This window comes from Chiloscyllium plagiosum, chromosome 12, assembly GCF_004010195.1.
Source record: "Chiloscyllium plagiosum isolate BGI_BamShark_2017 chromosome 12, ASM401019v2, whole genome shotgun sequence".
Classification (NCBI taxonomy): Eukaryota; Metazoa; Chordata; class Chondrichthyes; order Orectolobiformes; family Hemiscylliidae; genus Chiloscyllium; species Chiloscyllium plagiosum.
In genome coordinates this window covers 41,819,817-41,839,251 of record NC_057721.1, presented here as the reverse complement: position 1 = coordinate 41,839,251, position 19,435 = coordinate 41,819,817, and the positions used below count along the sequence as shown (strand labels likewise).

General features: G+C 39.0%; 1 protein-coding gene across 3 annotated transcripts in view; it reads right to left on the bottom strand.

The window, feature by feature from the left end:
- atg3 (autophagy related 3) overlaps positions 1–19,435 on the bottom strand; it is a 36,009-nt gene that overhangs the window by 14,337 nt on the left and 2,237 nt on the right. Inside the window, exons 1-6 of one of the 3 annotated variants that reach the window (XM_043700874.1) lie at positions 17,295–17,342; positions 14,233–14,274; positions 8,791–8,840; positions 5,521–5,591; positions 5,147–5,254; positions 3,616–3,750 (exon numbers count right to left, since the gene is read on the bottom strand). In XM_043700874.1, coding sequence (XP_043556809.1) covers positions 3,616–3,750; positions 5,147–5,254; positions 5,521–5,591; positions 8,791–8,840; positions 14,233–14,274; positions 17,295–17,330 — 442 coding nt within the window. In that variant the 5' untranslated portion in view covers positions 17,331–17,342. Of the gene's footprint in view, positions 1–3,615; positions 3,751–5,146; positions 5,255–5,520; positions 5,592–8,790; positions 8,841–11,121; positions 11,216–14,232; positions 14,275–17,294; positions 17,343–19,435 lie in introns of those variants that run through there. The other 2 variants (XM_043700872.1, XM_043700873.1) reach the window with 2 other exon arrangements.

Sequence of the window (19,435 nt, the reverse complement as noted above, 5' to 3'; positions counted from 1 at the left end):
ACTCAGCACTGCTATAGTATATGGCTGATAATAACAAATAATAGGGTAATGAGCAGGCAACAGAATTTAATCAGATAAGTGCGATAATTTTGAGATAATTCCATATTTTTTGTTTGTCTTAACTCCCACATTAACAATGTGCAGCTAAACTTTAACATTGCAAAATGACCCCAGGAGTGTGTTAGACAAGACTGGGCATCAAACTAAATGAGGATACACTAGGGCAACTGATACAAAGCTTGGTCAAAGAGATAGCTTTTAAGCAGCATCTCAAAGGGAGTAAAGTATGAAAGAAAGAACCATAATCTACTGTAATGTTAAACTTACTAACAACCGCAATTCTGGTCTCCTTCCTATCGGAAAGATGTTGTGAAACTTGAAAGGGTTCAGAAAAGATTTACAAGGACGTTGCCAGGGTTGGAGGATCTGAGCTACAGGAAGAGGCTAAACAGGCTGGGGCTGTTTTCTCTGGAGCGTCGGAAGCTGAGGGGTGACCTTAAAGAAGTTTATAAAATTATGAGGGACATGGATAGGATAAATAGACAAAGTCTTTTCCCTGGGGTCGGGGAGTCCAGAACTAGAGGGCATAGGTTTAGGGTGAGAGGGGAAAGATATTAAAGAGACCTAAGGGGCAACGTTTTCACGCAGAGGGTGAATGAGCTGCCAGAGGATGTGGTGGAGACTAGTACAATTGCAACATTTAGGAGGCATTTGGATGGGTATATGAATAGGAAGGGTTTGGAGGGATATGGGCCGGGTGCTGGCAGGTGGGACTAGATTGGGTTGGGAAATCTGGTCGGCATGGACAGGTTGGACCGAAGGGTCTGTTTCCATGCTGTACATCTCTATGACTCTATAAACCTCTAACACAGCTATCATAATGCCAGTTTTTGTCAACTACAGACTGTTATCTATTCCCCTAATGAGAAGGAATGAAGAAATCCTAGCAGCTATAGATTCTAAGTAAAATTCCACTCCATTACAGTTAAGCAAGTAGTTATTAATCAGTGATAACAAAACTGAACTGCTGCTAAATTTGGTCTCAATGGAGTATTGTAAGAACCCATTCATCAGTTTCCCTTTTAACAAAATAATGTAGTCCGATAATACATTATTTAAGCTGCTCTGATGTATTAGCACAAAAATAAATTGTACAGAGCAATTAGAAAAGCCCCAGGTTGATCTTGGATGCCTGCCTGATTAACTGATCTCTTGAGACCAAACAATGGTCTCAATAGGTTTACATGTCTGTTTGTTGACAAGTGACTCCTGCTTACAAATGCATAAATATGGATATCAGGATTGACTAGTAGTAAACCAGGGAATTTTTATGAATTTAATTTGTACAGAATTCGAGAAGATATTCATAAGTTTCCACAAAAGAGTCTGGTACCTTATGAAAGTCTCGTTCCATTCTATTCCATTTCGGTATATGTTTCACTTCCCTTTCCCAACCAGTACACATCTACATTCTTTTTGAAAGCACCCAAGTTATTTGTCTCAACAAGTTCATGTGAGGGCAAGTTCCACAGTCTCACAGCTCACCACCACCTTCTCAAAAGCAACTAGGGATGGGCAATAAACGCCTGCCCAGCCAGTGACACCTATGTCCCACAAGCAAATTAAAAACTGGTTGCTGAGTAAATACATTTCCCCTCATTTCTCTTTTGAATTTAAAGATTGTTAATTTGATTTGAAATTGGCTTGAAGGTAGCAGACAAAGGGCCTGTGACCAGTGGAGTTCCACAAGAACTGGTGCTGTGTCCACTGCTTTTCGTCATATATAAATGATTTGGGTGTGAATATAGGAGGTAAATTTGCAAATGACACCAAAATTGGTGGTGTAGTGGATTGTAAAAAAGGTTATCTCAGAGTACAATGGGAGTTTGATCAGATGGGCCAAGGGGCCAAGGAGTTGCCGATGGAGTTTAATTTAGATAAATGTGAAGCATTGCATTTTGGAAAGGCAAATCAGGGCAGGACTTACACAGTAAAAATGGTACAGTCCCAGGGGAGTGTTGTCAAACAAAGATACCTGAGGGTGCAGGTGCATAGTTCTTTGAAAGTGGAGTATCAGGTAGACAGGGTGGTGAAAGCATATGTCACACCTGCCTTTATTGGTCCGTGCATTGCGTACAGGAGCTGAGATGTCATTTTGTAGCTGTATAGGACTATGTACAATTCTGGTCACCCTTCTTTAGGAAGGACATTGCGAAACGTGAAAAGATCTACAAGAATATTGCTGAGATTGGGAGATTTGAGTTATGTGAGAGGCTGAACTGGCTGGGGCTAATTTCCCTGGAGTTTTGGAGACTGAGAGGTGACCTAATAGAGGTTTATAAAATCATGAGGAGCATGGATAGGGTGAATAGCCTAGGTCTTCTTCCCAGGGTGGGTGGGGGGGGGGGGCTCCAAACTTAACGAGGGCATAGGTTTAAGATGAGAGGGGAAAAATTTAAAAAGAATGCGAGGAGTCGCTTTTTCATGCAGAAAAAAGTGGTACACTTCTGGAACAAGCTGCCAGAGGAAGTGGTAGTTGAGCACAATTACAATATTTAAAAGGCATCTGGATGGGTATATGGTTAGGAAGGGTTTAGAGGGATATGGGTCAAATGCTGGCAAATGGGACTATGTCAGATTGGGATATCTGGTTAGCTTAGATGAGTTGGACCTAAGCTGTTTCCGAGCTGTACGACTATCTTCTAATAATGGCTCATGGCTTTAAATTCCAGAAATATTGTTTCTCCATCAATGCTTTCCAACTCATTCATATTAGAGACCTTGTATCAAACAATTAGAGAAACAAATGGCACATTAGACTTTGTTCCAAAATTATTAGTGTAAATGAGGCATAACTCTCATTTGTATTCTCTCAAAGTCTTGGGAGGACACATCCAGAGCTTGTGTACAATTTAGGTCTCCTTACGCAATGCATGCCATACCAATCTTAGAGGGAGTGAAACAAATACTTGTTCCGAGCGTGAAGATTATCCAATGAAAATAGATTGGGCAATCCCACATGCTGGCCCCAAAATCCCTAGAGTTAAGAATAATAAGAAATGTTTCTCATTGAGACACAAGTTTAAGGGACTTGATAGGGTAGATTTTATATCGCATTTTGTAAGCTACATGGCAGAGACACAGGCCATTCAGCCCAACCAGTCCATGTCAATCTTTATGATTCACCAAGCCTTTTTCCATCTGATCTCACCCAAATCCATTCCTTTCTTTCGCCATCAGCTTATCTTATCCAGGTCTTGTTATTAATATAGGTGTCATTGTATGGTGATTTAAACATTTTTCACTGTTTTTGTGTGAAAGTACAAGTTACAATAAATTATTATTTTATTTTAATTTCCCCTTAATGCATCTATACTATTCACTTCAACCACTCCCTGTGGCAGTACGTTCGTTGGCTGAAGGGTCGAGAAAAAATGGTCTGAAATGAAACAAAGGGACATTTCTCTAGAGAGCCAGGAAGGCTCGGCAAATTAGTATATTTAAGTCAGAGAGTGATTCATACAGAGGAAATGAATGAGAGTCAGGGAACCCAGAAAGATTAGAGTATTTCAAATGGACTGTTACTGAGAACTAAGAGTATAGCAGTGCTATTACCTTCCATATCAGCAGCTTCTCCATCATCGTCTTCATCATTATCATCCATACAGGCTGTGCTGCTGCCTATACACTTTGAGTTGTCTTTGCTTTCTAGAGTAATCTCTGTGACAGAATCTGTCAATCCAGCAACACCTGTCAACGCCAGGAAAATGCAGTTATGAAATGTCTATCAACATTTGCAATGCATAAGAACAAAATAATTTCTAAAATATTTACTTCATATTAAGTCAGGTTATACATGAAGACAAACAGACAGGTTGAGAGTTATTACAATTGTCTCAACGAGAATTCAGACATTAAGATTATACAATACTTTATAGCACAGGGACAGGTCCTTCAGCCCACCAAGCCTGTGCCAGTTTAGACCAACTACTTATTGCCCCATGTGGTTTCTATCCTTCTGTTCACCTCCCATTCATGTGTCTATCATGATATGCCTTAAATCTTACTAACGTGTCTGCTTCCACCACCTCCACAGACAGTGCATTCTAGGCACTCATCATCCTTTGCATGAAAGGTTTTCCCCACAATTCACCCCTCAACTTTCCCTCTTGCACTTTGACCCTGTGCCTTCTTGTAGTTGACTCTTCTACCCTGGAAAAAAAAGCCTTTGACTATCCACCCTAACTGTGCCTGTCATAAATGTTGTTGACATCTTTCAGGTCACCTTTCAGCCTCAATCCTTTCAGTGAAAGCAATCAGAATTTATCCAACCTCTCTTCATAACTAAAATCCTCTAGACCAGGTAACAACCTGATAAAACTTCTCCACAACCTGTCTAAAGAATCCATGTCCTTATGGTAGCGTGGCAACCAGAACTGCACGCAATATTCCAAATGTGGCCTAACTGAAATTTTATACAGATGTAATATAAGCTGCATTATATTCAATGCTGATGAAGTCAAGCATTCTGTATGCCTTGATTGCTTTATCCACCTGTGTTGCCCCTTTCAGGGATCTGTGGACCTGTACACCCAGATGCCTCTGTATGTTAATGCTTCTTAAGGTTCTGCCATTTACTGGATAATTCAGGTCACCTGACTTTTTCAGGTAGCATTTTCAACCATCCTCATTACCCTTGCTCTTAAAAGCATAGCAAATCCTCAGATAAACTAATTAGTTCAAATCCTGGTACATAATCCCAGTACTGCAAAACCTGTCAGTAAAGGAAACCCAATGTACGCACAAATAAAGGCACAAATATCTTTAAATTCTAAGGTAAATGATTAAGTCACAGTTTACGAGCAAGGAAAACAAGTGGCTATAGAGTAATTCAAGAAACTGCGATTTACCAATTCTTTTATAATTTTGTGCAAAATTAGCTGAAAAGTAAATTTTCCAGAAATCTTACTGCTTTGTGAATATAAATAAATATGCCCAGACTAAATACCACAGAAACGGTCTAGAATTTACTCAGTTGGCTCTGATCTATATTTATTTTTCAAAACCATTTAATAAATTAGAAGAGTAACATTTCTTGACAATTTTAGAATTAAAGGTCCTTTTTTGATTTTTTTTATTCTGATACCTGAATTGTGGTAAGTATCCACCCATCCCCCATCACCATCATCCTCTTCAATGACTGCTTCAAATTCATCAGAATATTCCATCTGTTTGCAACGCTTATAGCAAGGAACTATATGGGAATAGAAAAAACTGTGAAACAATACAAGCAGCACAGTAGATTTCCTCTACTTAAAGCTACACAAGATTATAGCTTTATTTATTAAAATGTAGACCATTTAACCATATTAAAATATAAAGTATATTTGCTCAGTGAACAACTAAACCACTTGATGTTCAGCAATATTTTAAACTGAAAAGATACATTAGTGTGAATTAGTGTATCATGACTGAGTGAAAAAGATATAATTAATTGATTCAGTATGAAAACAGTGGTACCATTTCTTGTCACCATAAACTGTTTATCCTTGGGCAAGTACGGTTTGACTTTGGCATCCTCCCCAGTTCCCCTGCAAAAAACAATAGCATACAGATAACAATCATTTCATTTTAAATTGTCTTTTATCATTTTATATTTATCAATTAAAATGACAATTTGCATTAACACTTCCTTTGGACTACATACTTTTTGAAGGCAAACTAGGTTTTTCTGTTCTATTGCAAATGAAAATGGCCTCCTCATCGACAGAACTGAGATGCTAAAGATTCATCCCTGCGATTTGGTCTGGTCTCAAATTACTTCAGCCGACCAGTGGCCTGATTGCTTATTATCTCCTTCATGAAACCACTCAAAGTTTTATTGTTGGATCAGAGTTTGCCATTTTAACCTGAGTGATAAGCCAATGCCATTTCTTCCAGCTCCTTAGATGCACCCATTCGATATTTTAAAATCATTGATCCTCCCCTTCCTAAATAATCATGGCAGGGTCACACAGGATTCTCAGTGGATCAACCCTAACTTAGAGATCTGATGTTGGCTCCCTGTATTTGTGACCCAAAAATCCAAGAAATCATCAGAGTATAACAATGACACAAGAAGCAACTCAGAGTTGTTGACCTGCAATAGAAGTTAGAGACACTGTGATGATAAGGGAAAGAGAGTCTTTGGATAGTTTTCCCCAGACGTGCAGGAAGAGGAGTGTGTGACTGGTATTCAATAGGGTAAGGAAAGATACGGTGCCATAGAGAAGGAGATTGTGCAGACACTGGTCCTGTGCAACAGATACATGCAAGGACAAAGATAAACATTGCTTATTATACAGGCAAGAATACTAATCATGGAATTATAGAATGGGATGCAGTTCAAATGGGGAAAGAGTAAATTCAATCAGTAGTGTTTTAGATTTTGTCCTATGTTCTCTATACAGTTGCATCTAGGAGTCCAGAAGGATGTTTTGCCTGTGTGCTAGAAAATGAGAGATACAGGATATCTCAAAGCAAGTGGAAAGGAACTTGGAAAAGGAGGAAGGACATGGGAAGAAAAATGGAAAGAGGCCCCAATGAAAACATTATATTGCTTTATACACTATGATTTCCTCACAGCTTATTTTTGCAATTAGTTTTGTATATTCAGCAAGTTTGAATAGATGCCACTTAGTCCCTTCATTTAAGTTGTTATCATAGTCTGTGCAAGACAACAAATGAGAAGCTGACAAAAGAAAGGTTAGAGAGAGATGTGGCACAGTGGCTCAGTGCTGCCTCACAATGCTTGGAACTTTAGTTCAATTCCAGCCTCAGGCGACTGTCTGTGTGGAGTTTGCATATTCTCCCAGTATCTGCGTGGGTTTCCTCCAGGTGCTCCAGTTTCCTTTCTCAATCCAAAGATGTCCAGGTTAGGTGAATTGGCTGAGCTAAATTGCCTACGGTGTCTATGGATGTGTAGGTTAGATGCATTAGTCTGGGGAAATATAGAGTGGTAAGGGAGTGGGTGTGGGTGGGATACTCTTCGGAGGGTCGTTGTTGGGCCAAATGGCCTGTTTCCACATTGTAAGGATTCTATAATTCTATAAAGCTAAAGAAACAATGGGAAATAAAAAAGTAAAATTAGCTTCGAAAATAAAAATTTGTAATCTTCAAATCACCAACAGCACAAAAAAAGGGACAGGGATAGACTCTCATAATTCTAGCAAAACGGGCAGCATTATCAAATTTGTCTCATTGTTTAGCCGGGGAACTAAGTTGGGATATATGAGGTTAGGAAAAAAAAATAAGACATTTAAAACAAAAAAGCAGAGATAATTGATGAAATAATCAAACAGAGATGATTAAAAACCCTTGGTCTAGGTGGATTGCATCCAGATATATTGGAAAGTTAGGAGAATGACAGTATAAGCACCAGCTCATGTGTACACTACCATACTTATTAGAAAAGAAACAGCATCAGAAAACTGTAAGATGCCTATGATTGGAGGGGAGATGGAACAATCTCGGGAACCAAAGTAATTAGCTTAGTCAGTGGTATGAACGATAATAGAATCTTCAAAAGGTTTAATAGAAAAACATCTGGAAACAAAGTTTAAAATCAGCATGGAATCTAAAATGGATGACAATGCTTGCTCAACCTAAAGCAATACCATGAAGATTAGATAAAGATATAATATGTTTGGATTGTCAAAAGGTCTACAATAAGAGGAAGGTTTCACCGACGGTGAAACCAGAGTAAGGTCAAAGATCTAAGGACAGTCACTAATAAACTCATGGGAAGTTCAGGAGAAACTTCTTTACCTAAAGAATGCTTAAACACAGAATGCCTTACAACAAGGAGCAGTAAAGGTTGCTAGTATAGATGCATTTCAGGAAAATTAGATAAACATGACTGAGAATGGATTACATTTATCAGGTTAGAGAAAGGATGCAAGAGAAGGCTTTTACACAGCATAAGCTCATCCATTCGATTAAACAGACGTTTCATGCTGCAAGTTGTAGTCAAATTTGTGCTATTCAGCACTGTATCAACTAGATTGTTCTACTAACTGGTATTTCCAATTATCTCCCTGCGACAAGCTTCATTTGGCCATTGATGAGTTTTATTTTCCCATGTAACTCAATCAAGAGAGGTTACAAACTTAAGTGATAACTTCTTGAATGTATTAAGATTTGTAACAAAAGAAGAGGAATTTAACAATCCCTTACTTCATCTGACTATCAAGAAATACTGAGAAATACCTAAACAATCTTCCACTAACAACATTTTAGAAATAAACTTATAGATTTCCCTTTAAAGGTGAATAACCTCTAACATATACATTATATGGCAATATTCTCTATTCTGATTTCCTGAATCTGTATCCTAACAGATCATTAATATAATTTGGAACAATCATGTTACTACAGTTAGCTTGACTAGCTAAAACTGAAATTATTAGTGATGCTGGCACCACAATCATGCACGTTTGTGGTTCTCAATTCTGGTAGTGACAATGGTATAATATTTTAAATCCCTCAAGACATCATAAAGCTCTATCTGATCACCCATAATACATAACATTAGGTAGTGTTCCATCCAGTGTCAGGCATTTAGATTTACTCGAACCACCCCCCCCCCCACCCCCCCACCACCCGACCCCGTTCCAGATAAATGTTGCATATCACAAATTTTAATTACATGTTATGCAGAATTACACAGGCTCAAAGCGATTCATTTGTTCTAGATGTAGGTTTCAGTTTTCATTTATTACTTTAAATTTTCACAATCCATTATTCACTCACCATTGCCAAGTGGGACAGTGATGGACCAGGTGATCTCCAGCTACCACAAACTGCAAAGATAAAAAGAAAGTGGATATCCACAAAATTAAGTACATTTAACTGGGAAAAAGAAAATCATGCTTTGTTCTACAGTATTTTGAGAATGTCTGCATTTTTCTACGCAGTCATTTGTTTGAATAACTAAGGAGCACTCTGACCAATTGAAAGGTGTCATGCAAAATTCTTTAAAACAATGTTTCCATGAGAGAGATTTGAATTTAGAGTCAATTATTGGAAAAAACTGTCACAAATGTATTTTCCTTCAAGGATTAAACTTAATAGCCTGTTGGAACACAGTCAGAAGCAAATGTCCAGAGGATAACAAGTATCAATTATTTCACAAAAGTTTCAAGGTATAACGCAAATGCCCAAAGCATTCTAATCAGTATATTAAAAAAGGAAATGTTGAGTTTCACCAGTAATTTCTGGTTGTGTATTAGAAAAGTTTTGTTTTTCCAAATAATTCAACCAAGAGAGGTTACAAACTTAAGTGCTAACTTCCTGAATGTTTTAAGATTTGTAACAATAAAAGAGGAATTTAGTAATCCCTTACTTTATCTGACTATCAAAGAAATACCGAGAAGTACATAAGCAATCTTCAGCACAAAGTATTCCACTAACAACATTTTAGAAATAAACTTATAGATTTCCCTTTGAAGGTGAATAACCTCTATAATTTGTTATATGACTACTGAAATATGGATGCACGTTTGCTTGCTGAGCTGGAAGGCTCATTTTCAGACATCTCGTCACCATAACCAGTTAACATCTTCAGTGAGCCTCCGGACGAATGTTACCTAGACTGGTGACGAAACGTCTGAAAATGAACCTTCTAACTCAGTGAGCAAACCTACATCCAGAACCTCAACCTAAGCTACAAATCTTCTTAAAACTCACTAACTACTGAAATATCTTGTCCAAAGCTACACTATCCAAGATACATTAGGAAACTATTCTACATCAGGTTAAAGGAGGTGACATTGAATCTACAGCACAGAAACAAACCACTATTTCAAATGATCATAGAATCATACTGTACAGAAGAGGCCCTTCAGCCCATCGACTCTGCTGCCATAAAAACACTACTACTACCTTAGTCCCACTTTCCCGGACTAGACACCAATTTGAATGTTAAGATACTTCAAATGTTTATCCAGGTAATTTTTAAAGGTTGTGCGGTCACCCTCCCAGGTCAGTGCATTCAAGACTTCCACTACCCTCTGGGTAAATATTTTTCATCAAATCCCCTCTAAACCTCCTATCTTTCACTTTAAAAGTATGCCTCCTTAGTCTTGACCTCTCAAATAAGGTCAACAGTTATATTCTATTCCCCGTGTCCATGCTCCTCAATCTTGTATACTTTTTATCAGGTCCCCCCTCAATCTTCTCTGCTCTGAAGTAAACAACCCAAACCTACCAGCCTCTCTTCATAGTTGAAATGCTCCATCCAAAGCAACACTTTGGTGGATGTCCTCTGCACCCCTTCCAAGGCAATCACATCTTCCTATCGTCTGGTGATCAGAACTGCACACCGTCCTTCAGCTGTGCTCGAACCAAAGTTCTGGACACCAGACTCCAATTACAGAAACAGCCTTCCACCACCACCTTCTGTCTCTTGCCACTAAGCCTATTTTGGAGCCAACTTGCCAAATTACCCTGGATTCCATGTGCTGTTACCAAATCAGCTTCCCATGCAGGACTGCATCAACTGTTTTTCTGAAATCTATATGGTCTACATCAGCTGTCCTGTCCTCATCTACAGCTGAAAATGTGTTGCTGGAAAAGCGCAGCAGGTCAGGCAGCATCCAAGGAACAGGAGAATCGATGTTTCTAGCATAAGCCCTTCTTCAGGAGTCCTGAAGAAGGGCTTATACCCGAAACGTCGATTCTCCTGTTCCTTGGATGCTGCCTGACCTGCTGCGCTTTTCCAGCAACACATTTTCAGCTCTGATCTCCAGCATCTGCAGTCCTCACTTTCTCCTATCCTCATCTACACACTTGGCCATCTCCTCAAAAAGTTCAACCAGATTTGTTAAACATGATCTCCCTCTAACAGAATCATGCTCTGATCAAGTTTGTCTCTCCACACTAAATTTTGTCCTTTAGCATTTTCTCCAAACATTTCCCTGCCACTGATGTGACCGCCACTGGTTTATTGTTCCCTCGTCTGTTTCGAACTGTCTCCAATCCTCAGACACATCCCCCTGTGGCCAGAGATGATTTAAAAATTTGGATCAGGGCTCTTATTATTATGTCCCTCATCTCCCACAGCAGGATCCAACTCATCCAAACCTGGCACAACCTCCAACATCTCCTCACTTCTTCCATCAATCTGCTCAGGAACTTCACTGTCCATCTTCTCAAAGTCTGCATTTGCATCCTTCTCCTGAGTAAAGACAGATGCGGAGTACTCATTTAATACTCTACTAATACTTCACGCACATATTGCCCCTTAGTCAATAATGGGTCCTACTCTTCACCTGGTTCTTCTCTTCCCCTTAAAACTTAAAAAAAGTATCGGGAGATTCTCCATAATCTTCCCCATCAACATTCTTTCATGCCTCCTTTTGCTCTTCAATTTTCGGTTTTATTCTCTAAATGGATATTGTGGATTGTATATTCTTTTCACCCTTATATCTGGCTTCGCTACAAGTGGAAATATTCTCCTACCTTCTAATCAAACACTCTGATAATCTGAAGAGACTGCTTTGGCATTTCCTTCTCTTGAAAATTGCACAAAGGCCTGATTAGGTTACTTTCTTATCCCCAGCTTTAACTGATATGCTTCAAAAACACGCTCGCAAGCATTAAGTATAGCCCTTTTAACAGCTTCATTGTCTGCAGACTGGTCTTCTCACACACAGAAGTATACATTCACTGCTATACTTTGCAGGACACTAAAATTAAAACCCAAGTATCTTTTGCCCACCAACAAATTCACAACTATCTTTTCAAATGAGATGAAATAGCTTTTAACTCCACCCTTTGTAAATTGAGGCACTAAACACAGATTTCTTATTAAATCAAATCTGCCATTGGAATCAGTGGGACTACATTTTATTTTGTTCCTTTACTCCAAGCTTTAGTTTAGTCATATAAAACTGAAAAAAACTGGATAATTGAAAGTCTTATCAGCACTGGCAGCAACTATGGAGAGAAATCAGAGTTAACTTTTCAGGTTCAGTGACCCTTCCTCGGAACTCCTAGTCTATAATATTTTTTTTTGTTGTCACTTTGTCTTAGTTCTCCCTCTCTCTCTGGAGCTCAGGCTTGTTAGTAGTTCTAATTCTTTTTTCTTGTCCTCTCTTCATATCAATTCCAATTTAAGGCTAATTTCTCTTGATTCATTTTTTTTTCATTTCTAACTGAATCTCAGCTAATACGCCACTTTCAAGTTTCCCTCCTCTTAATTCAAAATAATGAGCAATTACTTTAAGTATCTAACCCTTTCAAGGACCTGATTTTATTTCTACTTGCAACTCACCTGTTCTTAGACTAGCCCTCGTTAAAGACTTCAAATAATCCACTGTTGTACCATCTACCTGCAGTAAGCCAAGGCCATTTTTAAATTCCAATCCATGTAAAGTACTTCACAATAACTCCTATTTTGATACCCAGTATCTCCATGCACTTGTTTCCAAAGATTCATGGATCCCCTTCTGATTTCAAAAAAATTTGATTCTATTAAAAGCTCACGTTTGATATGATCCCAGCTGATGGCAATGCTAAACAAGTAATATCCCAGAATGAGAACTGATTTTAATTTTAAGTGACATAAGTTGAATTTTTACTTATGTTCACTGTGGAGGTCAGATCCTGAACATATTCATGAGAAGCTGCAATGTATGTTTAATTAAAAAACAAAAGATGTTTATTACACAAAAGAGAAATAGTCAAACTATGTTATATTATCCTATTATTTTGAAACTCTTATCAGAAATATTAAAATGATTCAACCTTTTTAATCACAACAATCTTAGGCACCTAAGCTTCAGTGAGTGTTTATCCTGAAAAGTTTATTTTTGTTAAATTTATGCACTTTTTAAAAAATGCCTTTTCCCAAGACTTCTAAAATAAGCAGTTAACTCAGCCCATATGGGTTCTTTAATCTCATATCTTCAGCAGCTCTATAAGATAAATAAGGTACATACACAATCGTTTACTTCTGGCTCTCTAAGCCTCTCAGGACTTTTTCCCTAGCCCTAATTGCATTTACTGCCAATAAACAGCATCTCTACTGAGAAGGACGACTTCTTTCTAATGCACCTTGCTTCTCTCTGAATGAAACTGCTTCTGGACTCATTTCTCTTTCTCTCAGTTGTAAAACCTAAGTCAGTAAACATCCTAAGTTATCTTAACAGTTGGCTCACTATTCATTCATCTGAAGTAACATGATTTCTTGCAATCTTTTAAAAGTCATTTGCCTCCACTTTAGAACTCAAGTTCCTAAACAATATGTTATGAATCCTCATCTCAACACAGTAACTATGATTTGATGTTGTCCAAGACATTGAGGAAAATTCTCATGTAAATCATTAGTACAAAATATATGATATCTATGCAAATCCTTGTACAACGACACTTCACACCTTTTGCATGAGTGAATACTGTGAACTCCTATCGTGTTTCTATTTTGCGGATCTATTCTATCTTTGTCTAAATCCAGACGTCCTGATCTTAATCAAGAATTAACTGCAAAGCATCTTATCAAGGACGTTTGAAAAATCAAACTAGATCATAGTTATGTACCAACTTTATTACTCCTTCAAAATTATTTTAAAAGGTTGGTCAAGCATGACTTTCAGTTTTGATATCTGTGCTATTGAAATCTTTTATACTTTGAGTGTGTTTATACTGTGTGTTTATCGGTTACATCTTTGAGAAAAAGATTCCACTCTGTTTTATTACCAGGAATAAGAGGCACTAAAATAATCAGATTAAAGTTTCCTGGTTGTTTTCTTTTTAACTAAAATAACTAGCTATCCTCCAGTCAACAGGTACCATTTGTGTTCTAGTATGTGCGTGTTATATATAGTCCAGATTTTCACCAGATTTTCCAGGTATATTTTCATAATCACACCTGTATCAAAAGAATATATTTTTAATTCAAGATTTCATTAAATATTCTGTCAAACAGCAAAGCTTAGAGTTAGCTGAAAATTAGGATAACAAGTTTGTTGCCAGCATGTGGACTGAGGAAGGGAAGTTCTATTATATATAATAACCTTGAGCACAGGTTGGGAATTTTGACCAAAAGTCACTTGAATCAAAGTGGTCCATGATTCAGCTTGTTCTTTACTTAGAATCAACACTTATTACAGTCAAGATCATCCACTCAAATAAAAATGAGAGAAAGGGCTTCCTCTTCTAAACAGCTTGGTTAAACAAATTCTTCAGACTTACCTCCTCTGGGGTAATTACTCCAGTCTCTTTAAACTTTGATTCCTACATTGAAAATGGAAGAACACATTCATTAATGATAGGAGAGTCCTCGCACATTATTCAAACTATTTCTTAATTAGTGCTGTGACTAACTCGAGATGGTTAAAGTTCCAATGCCTCAGCTTACTGGATAGCAGAATGACTGAAATAACACCCATTTCAAAAGAACTGGAGATAAATCACAGCAGTGCGTAATTGCAGGTTTTACAGCTTGGAGAAGCAGAAAGCCAAGTTGTAGAAAGTACATTTAAAAGTAGTGTTCTGGGGTTGGGTGTGGGGGAGAGGGGCCGGTGGGGTGGGAGAGGAGGGCAGCTGAATGAGGGCAGAGTTTTGGTGGGCGAAGTGCAGGTGAGGGGGCCGGGGGTAGTCAAAAGTGATTGCAGGGTAGGGGCAGCGGGAGGTGATTGATGCGAGGGCCCTCAGATGTGGGGAGTGATAAGGGAGAGAAGTGAGAGGTGAGGGCAGGACACATGTGAAGGATGATAGAAGGTGGTGAAGGAGACAGGGGTGGTGTCCCCTCTCCCTCCCAATCATCTCCCTGCCTGTGCCTGTGCTGATCTTCCCATCCTCACCCCCTCCGCTGTTCTACATGCACAATTGTAAATGACTCCGAGTGTTAGCAGACACTGGCCTCTGATGTTATTTCAAATCTGTTGCGGCATCAGTAATTTCCTTTTATTTCAATGGGAGAAGAATAGAGTTCAGTTGAATACATTGGAGCTAAAGATCAACAGGAAATGTTACAGAGAACAATGGGCAAAATTCAAGGTTGAAATCATGTGTATACAGTCAAGGTATTTTCCTCATACAAGGAGGTACGGAAGCCAAATTCAGCAGTCCCTGGATGATAAAAGACACTGTAATTAAGATGACACTTTAAAAAATAAAAGTGCTAATAATCAACAAGCAGAAAATACAACTGAGATCATGCTGACTATTGAAGGTCCAGAAGGAAGGTGAAAACTCAAAGAACGGTTGTGCACAGCTGAAGCTATGGCCATGGAAAAACCCCAGGAATCCTACCCAGTGGAGAAACCGCAGACGTGTGGCAACTGCGGGAACAGCTTCAGTGTCCCATCTGCCCTGGAGACTCATCAGTGCAGTCACACTGGCTAGAGGCTCTTCAGCTGCCCCGAGTGCAGAAACACCCTCTGCGATTCCCACTCCCTGCGGAGGCACCAGCAGGTCCACACGGCTGACAGGCCTTTCAGCTATCTTCAGTGCGGGAAGGATTTCACTCGTTCCTCCCACTTGCCGGACCACCGACAGGTCCATACTGGCAAGAAGCCCTCCCCCTGCCTCAAATGTGGGAAGGCATTCAACAATTCTTCCTTCCTACTGCCACCAGTACGCCCACACTGGGGAGAGACCTTTCAGCTGTTCCAAGCGTGGGGAGGCCTTCAGCGATTCCTACTCCCTGCTGAAGCACCAGCGGGTCCAGACAAGGGAGAAGCCCTTCCCCTGCCCCGAGTGCAGGAAGGGGTTCAGCAATTCCTCCAACCTGCTGAAGCACCAGCGGGTCCATACCGGGGAGAGGCCGTCCGCCTGCCTAGAGTACAGGTGGAGGTTCACATCGTCCTGCAGTTTGCAGAAACACCATCAGGGGCAGCAGCACTCCCAACAATCAGATTCTACTGCTGTGGGTCACCTCCAGGAATGTGTAGATGCAGTGCATTAGTCAGGGTTAAATGTAGAGTAATAGAGTAGGAGAATGGATCCAGGTGGGTTATTCTTCAGAAGGTCAGTGTGGACTTGTTGGGCCAATGGGCCTGTTTCCACATTGTAGGGATTCTACGATTCTAAAAGAGCAGTAAACAGTGTGTATGAAAAGAACATGGCAGCCAACATAAAAGGAAATCCAACAATATTCAAATCGGCAGATAAGTAATAAAAGGGTCATAAAATAATAAAACAGTCACAGTGCCAATTAAGGATTAAAAATTTATGTCTAGAGGTGGGGCATGGTTAAAGAGTTAATGACTGCTTTTCAATTTTACCAAGGAAATGATGTTGCACAGGCTATGGAGAAAAATGGGTTAATTCAGTCACTACAAGAAATTACATTTGATAATGAAAAGATATTGGATGGGCTGTCTGAACTAACAGCTGATAAATCAACGAGACTGGATGAGATACATCCATGGGTACAGAGGGAATTGCAAGTGCAAAGTCCAGATGCACTTGTCATAGATTTTCAGTTTTCCTTAGATTCAGGCGTGGTACCAGAGGATTGGAGAACAGCAAGTATCACATCCTTATTCAAACAAAGATGTAAAGAGAAGTCCTAAAACTACAAAACAGTCTAATGTCAGCTGTACAGAAACTTCTGCAAATAATAATTGCGAATAAAATGAATGACCACACCGAAAAGTGTTAATAAAGGAAAACCAGTATGGACTTCCTCAGAGGAAATCATACACAAATGATGTGACTTTTTGTTTTGAAGATGTAACAGTGTTGATGAGGATAATGATGTTGATGCGATGTTAGTGAACCTATAAAAGGGACTTGATTAGAGTGCCACACAACAATTATGAGCAAAGTGATAACTCAGAGAACAAAAAGGTCAGTTTTAACATGGAGATAGATGGGCTGAGTGCCAAGACACAAAGTGGGAGTTAATAGATATTCTTTGGACTGGAGAAGGTCTGTGCTGCAGATCTGCAGGGCCCTTGCATTTCCTGATACATATAAATGACATGGACATACAGGTCACAAATCAAAATTTGCAGAATATTTGAAACTTGGAAACATTGTGAAATGAGATCAGGAAAGTGTAAAACTTCGAAAAGACAGACAAGTTGATGGAATAGACAACAGTTCAATATAGAAAAATGAATGATGTTGCATTTTTATAAGAACAAAAATAGAGAGACAAATAAATGAAAGGGTACAATTCAAAAGGAGGTGCAGGAACTGAGTGAACAAGTCATTAAGGAAGAGGTTGAGAGCATGGGTAATAAAGTATACATAGGCATAGAGAAAGAAAGCTATACTAAACTTGTAAAAGATACCAGTTTGACCTCTGCTGGAGTACTGCATCCAGTTCTGAACACCATACTTTAGGAAATCTGTATGAGCATTGGACAAAGAGATTTATGAGAATGCTGCCAAGGATGAGAAACTTCATGTTATGAATATAGATTGGAGAAACTAGCACTGTGCGCTGCTTAGAAGAGCAAGCTGAGAGGAGAACGGGGAGGCATATCAAATTAAAAATGAGAGGTCTGGATAGCATAGATAAGGAGAAACTGTTGCCACTCACAGTAAGATTAAGAACAATAGGGCACACATTTAAAGTAATAGGCAAAAGCAACAAAATAGCTTTTTCCACATAGTAAATGATCATGATCTAGAATGCACTGCCTGAGTGCGTTGTAGAGACACAGGCAGCTACCAACCAGAAAGTTTGATCGCTCCACATGGTGTGACCACAACACTCTTAGGTCTACACAAGCTTAGCTATTAACTATTAACTATTAGGAAAAAGGGGACAAATGAGTGAGTGTATTTTTTTGAATACTGGAGACAATTTAGTGATTAAGTTTAAAAGTGAATTGATATGAATGCCAAGTGAGTGTTTGGTAAAGGACACCAGCATTGTTTTATTATTTGATAGAACAGATATGCTGGATGTAATAGTGTACATTGGAGCAAATATTCCTCAAATGATTCAAATACACTTTAGTTTTCACCAAAGATGGGGCACCAATGTGACATTTAAAAATAAACTTCAATGCAATTAAACCATTAATTAGAAGGCAGGTGAAACAGACTATCTGATATGAAAACAAAATGATCAGAGTGCAACCAATAACAAGTAAAAAAAAAAAAGAGGTCATACAGTCAGTCAGAATTGTACAGCATGGAAAGAGACCCTTCAGTCCAACCTGTCCATGCCAACCAGATATCCTAAATTAATCCAGTCCCATTTGCCAGCATTTGGCCCATATCCCTCCAAACCCTTCATGTGCACATCCAGATGCCTTTTAGAGTCATACAGCATAGAAACAGACCCTTTGGTCCAATCAGTCCATGCCAAACATAATCCCAAACTATGTACCTTGCTGCCCATAAGCCTCCAAACCTTTTCTATTCATGTATCTATCCAAATGTCTTTAAATGCTGTCATTGTACCAACCTCCACCACTTCCTCTGTCAGCTCATTTCTTACATGCACCACCCTCATTATGTCAAAATTGTTCCCTTAGGTCCCTTTGAAATCTTTTCTCTCTCACCCTAAACCTCATGGTTTTATAAACCTCTCTAAGGTCACCCCTCAGCTCTGATGCTCCAGCCTACTCAGCCTCGCCCTATAGTTCAAACCCTCCAGCCCTGGAAAATCTTCTCTGCACCTTTTCATGTTTGACAAAATGTTTCCTACAGTAGGGAGACCAGAACTGAACGTAGTATGCCAAAAGTGGCCTAACAATTATCTTGTACAGCTGCAACATGATCTCCAAACTCTTATACTCAATGCATGGCACAGAGGAGTGCCAAGCCCATGACAAGCAAAGCATGGCAATGATAACTGTAGTTGGTGTTTTAGTACATTATGACCCTTATTTTTATACGGAGTGATGTTAGACAGTGTAAATCAGTATTACAGAGAGTAACTGTGAAAAATAACATCTTTTCAGGGCAAGCTAAATCAGCAACATGAGCAAAAGGAATAGAGAATATGCTGATTGTGTTAAGATTGTTGGCATTTCATGGAAGCCAGGAAAAAGTGAGGTTGGCAGGAAAGGGGAGTCGAAGATGAAGATCAGCCATTATTCTATTGCAAGATGGAGCAGGCTTAATGGCCTTTTTGGTCCACCCTTATTTTTCCTGAATTCTGACAACATATAATTTATACACACAAAGTCCAATCTTACTATGAAGATCACATCTATCTTCCAGACATGACCTGTGTGCTTTCTCATGTCCCTTTGCTCCCCTTTCCAGAAGGAGTTCCTTTCAAACATTTAAACTGTTTTAAAGTGACATAATTTGAGGCCATATCTTCACGATATATGTTTGCAGACGTTAGAATTTATAATAGTGCACAGATAGTGATAATGTTTGAGGAATGACTTCACTTTACACTTCAATGTTGAAGATGTGGATGGGGTGCCAATCAGCCAAGATAAAGCAACCCATTTGATCAGCACCTTCAACATTC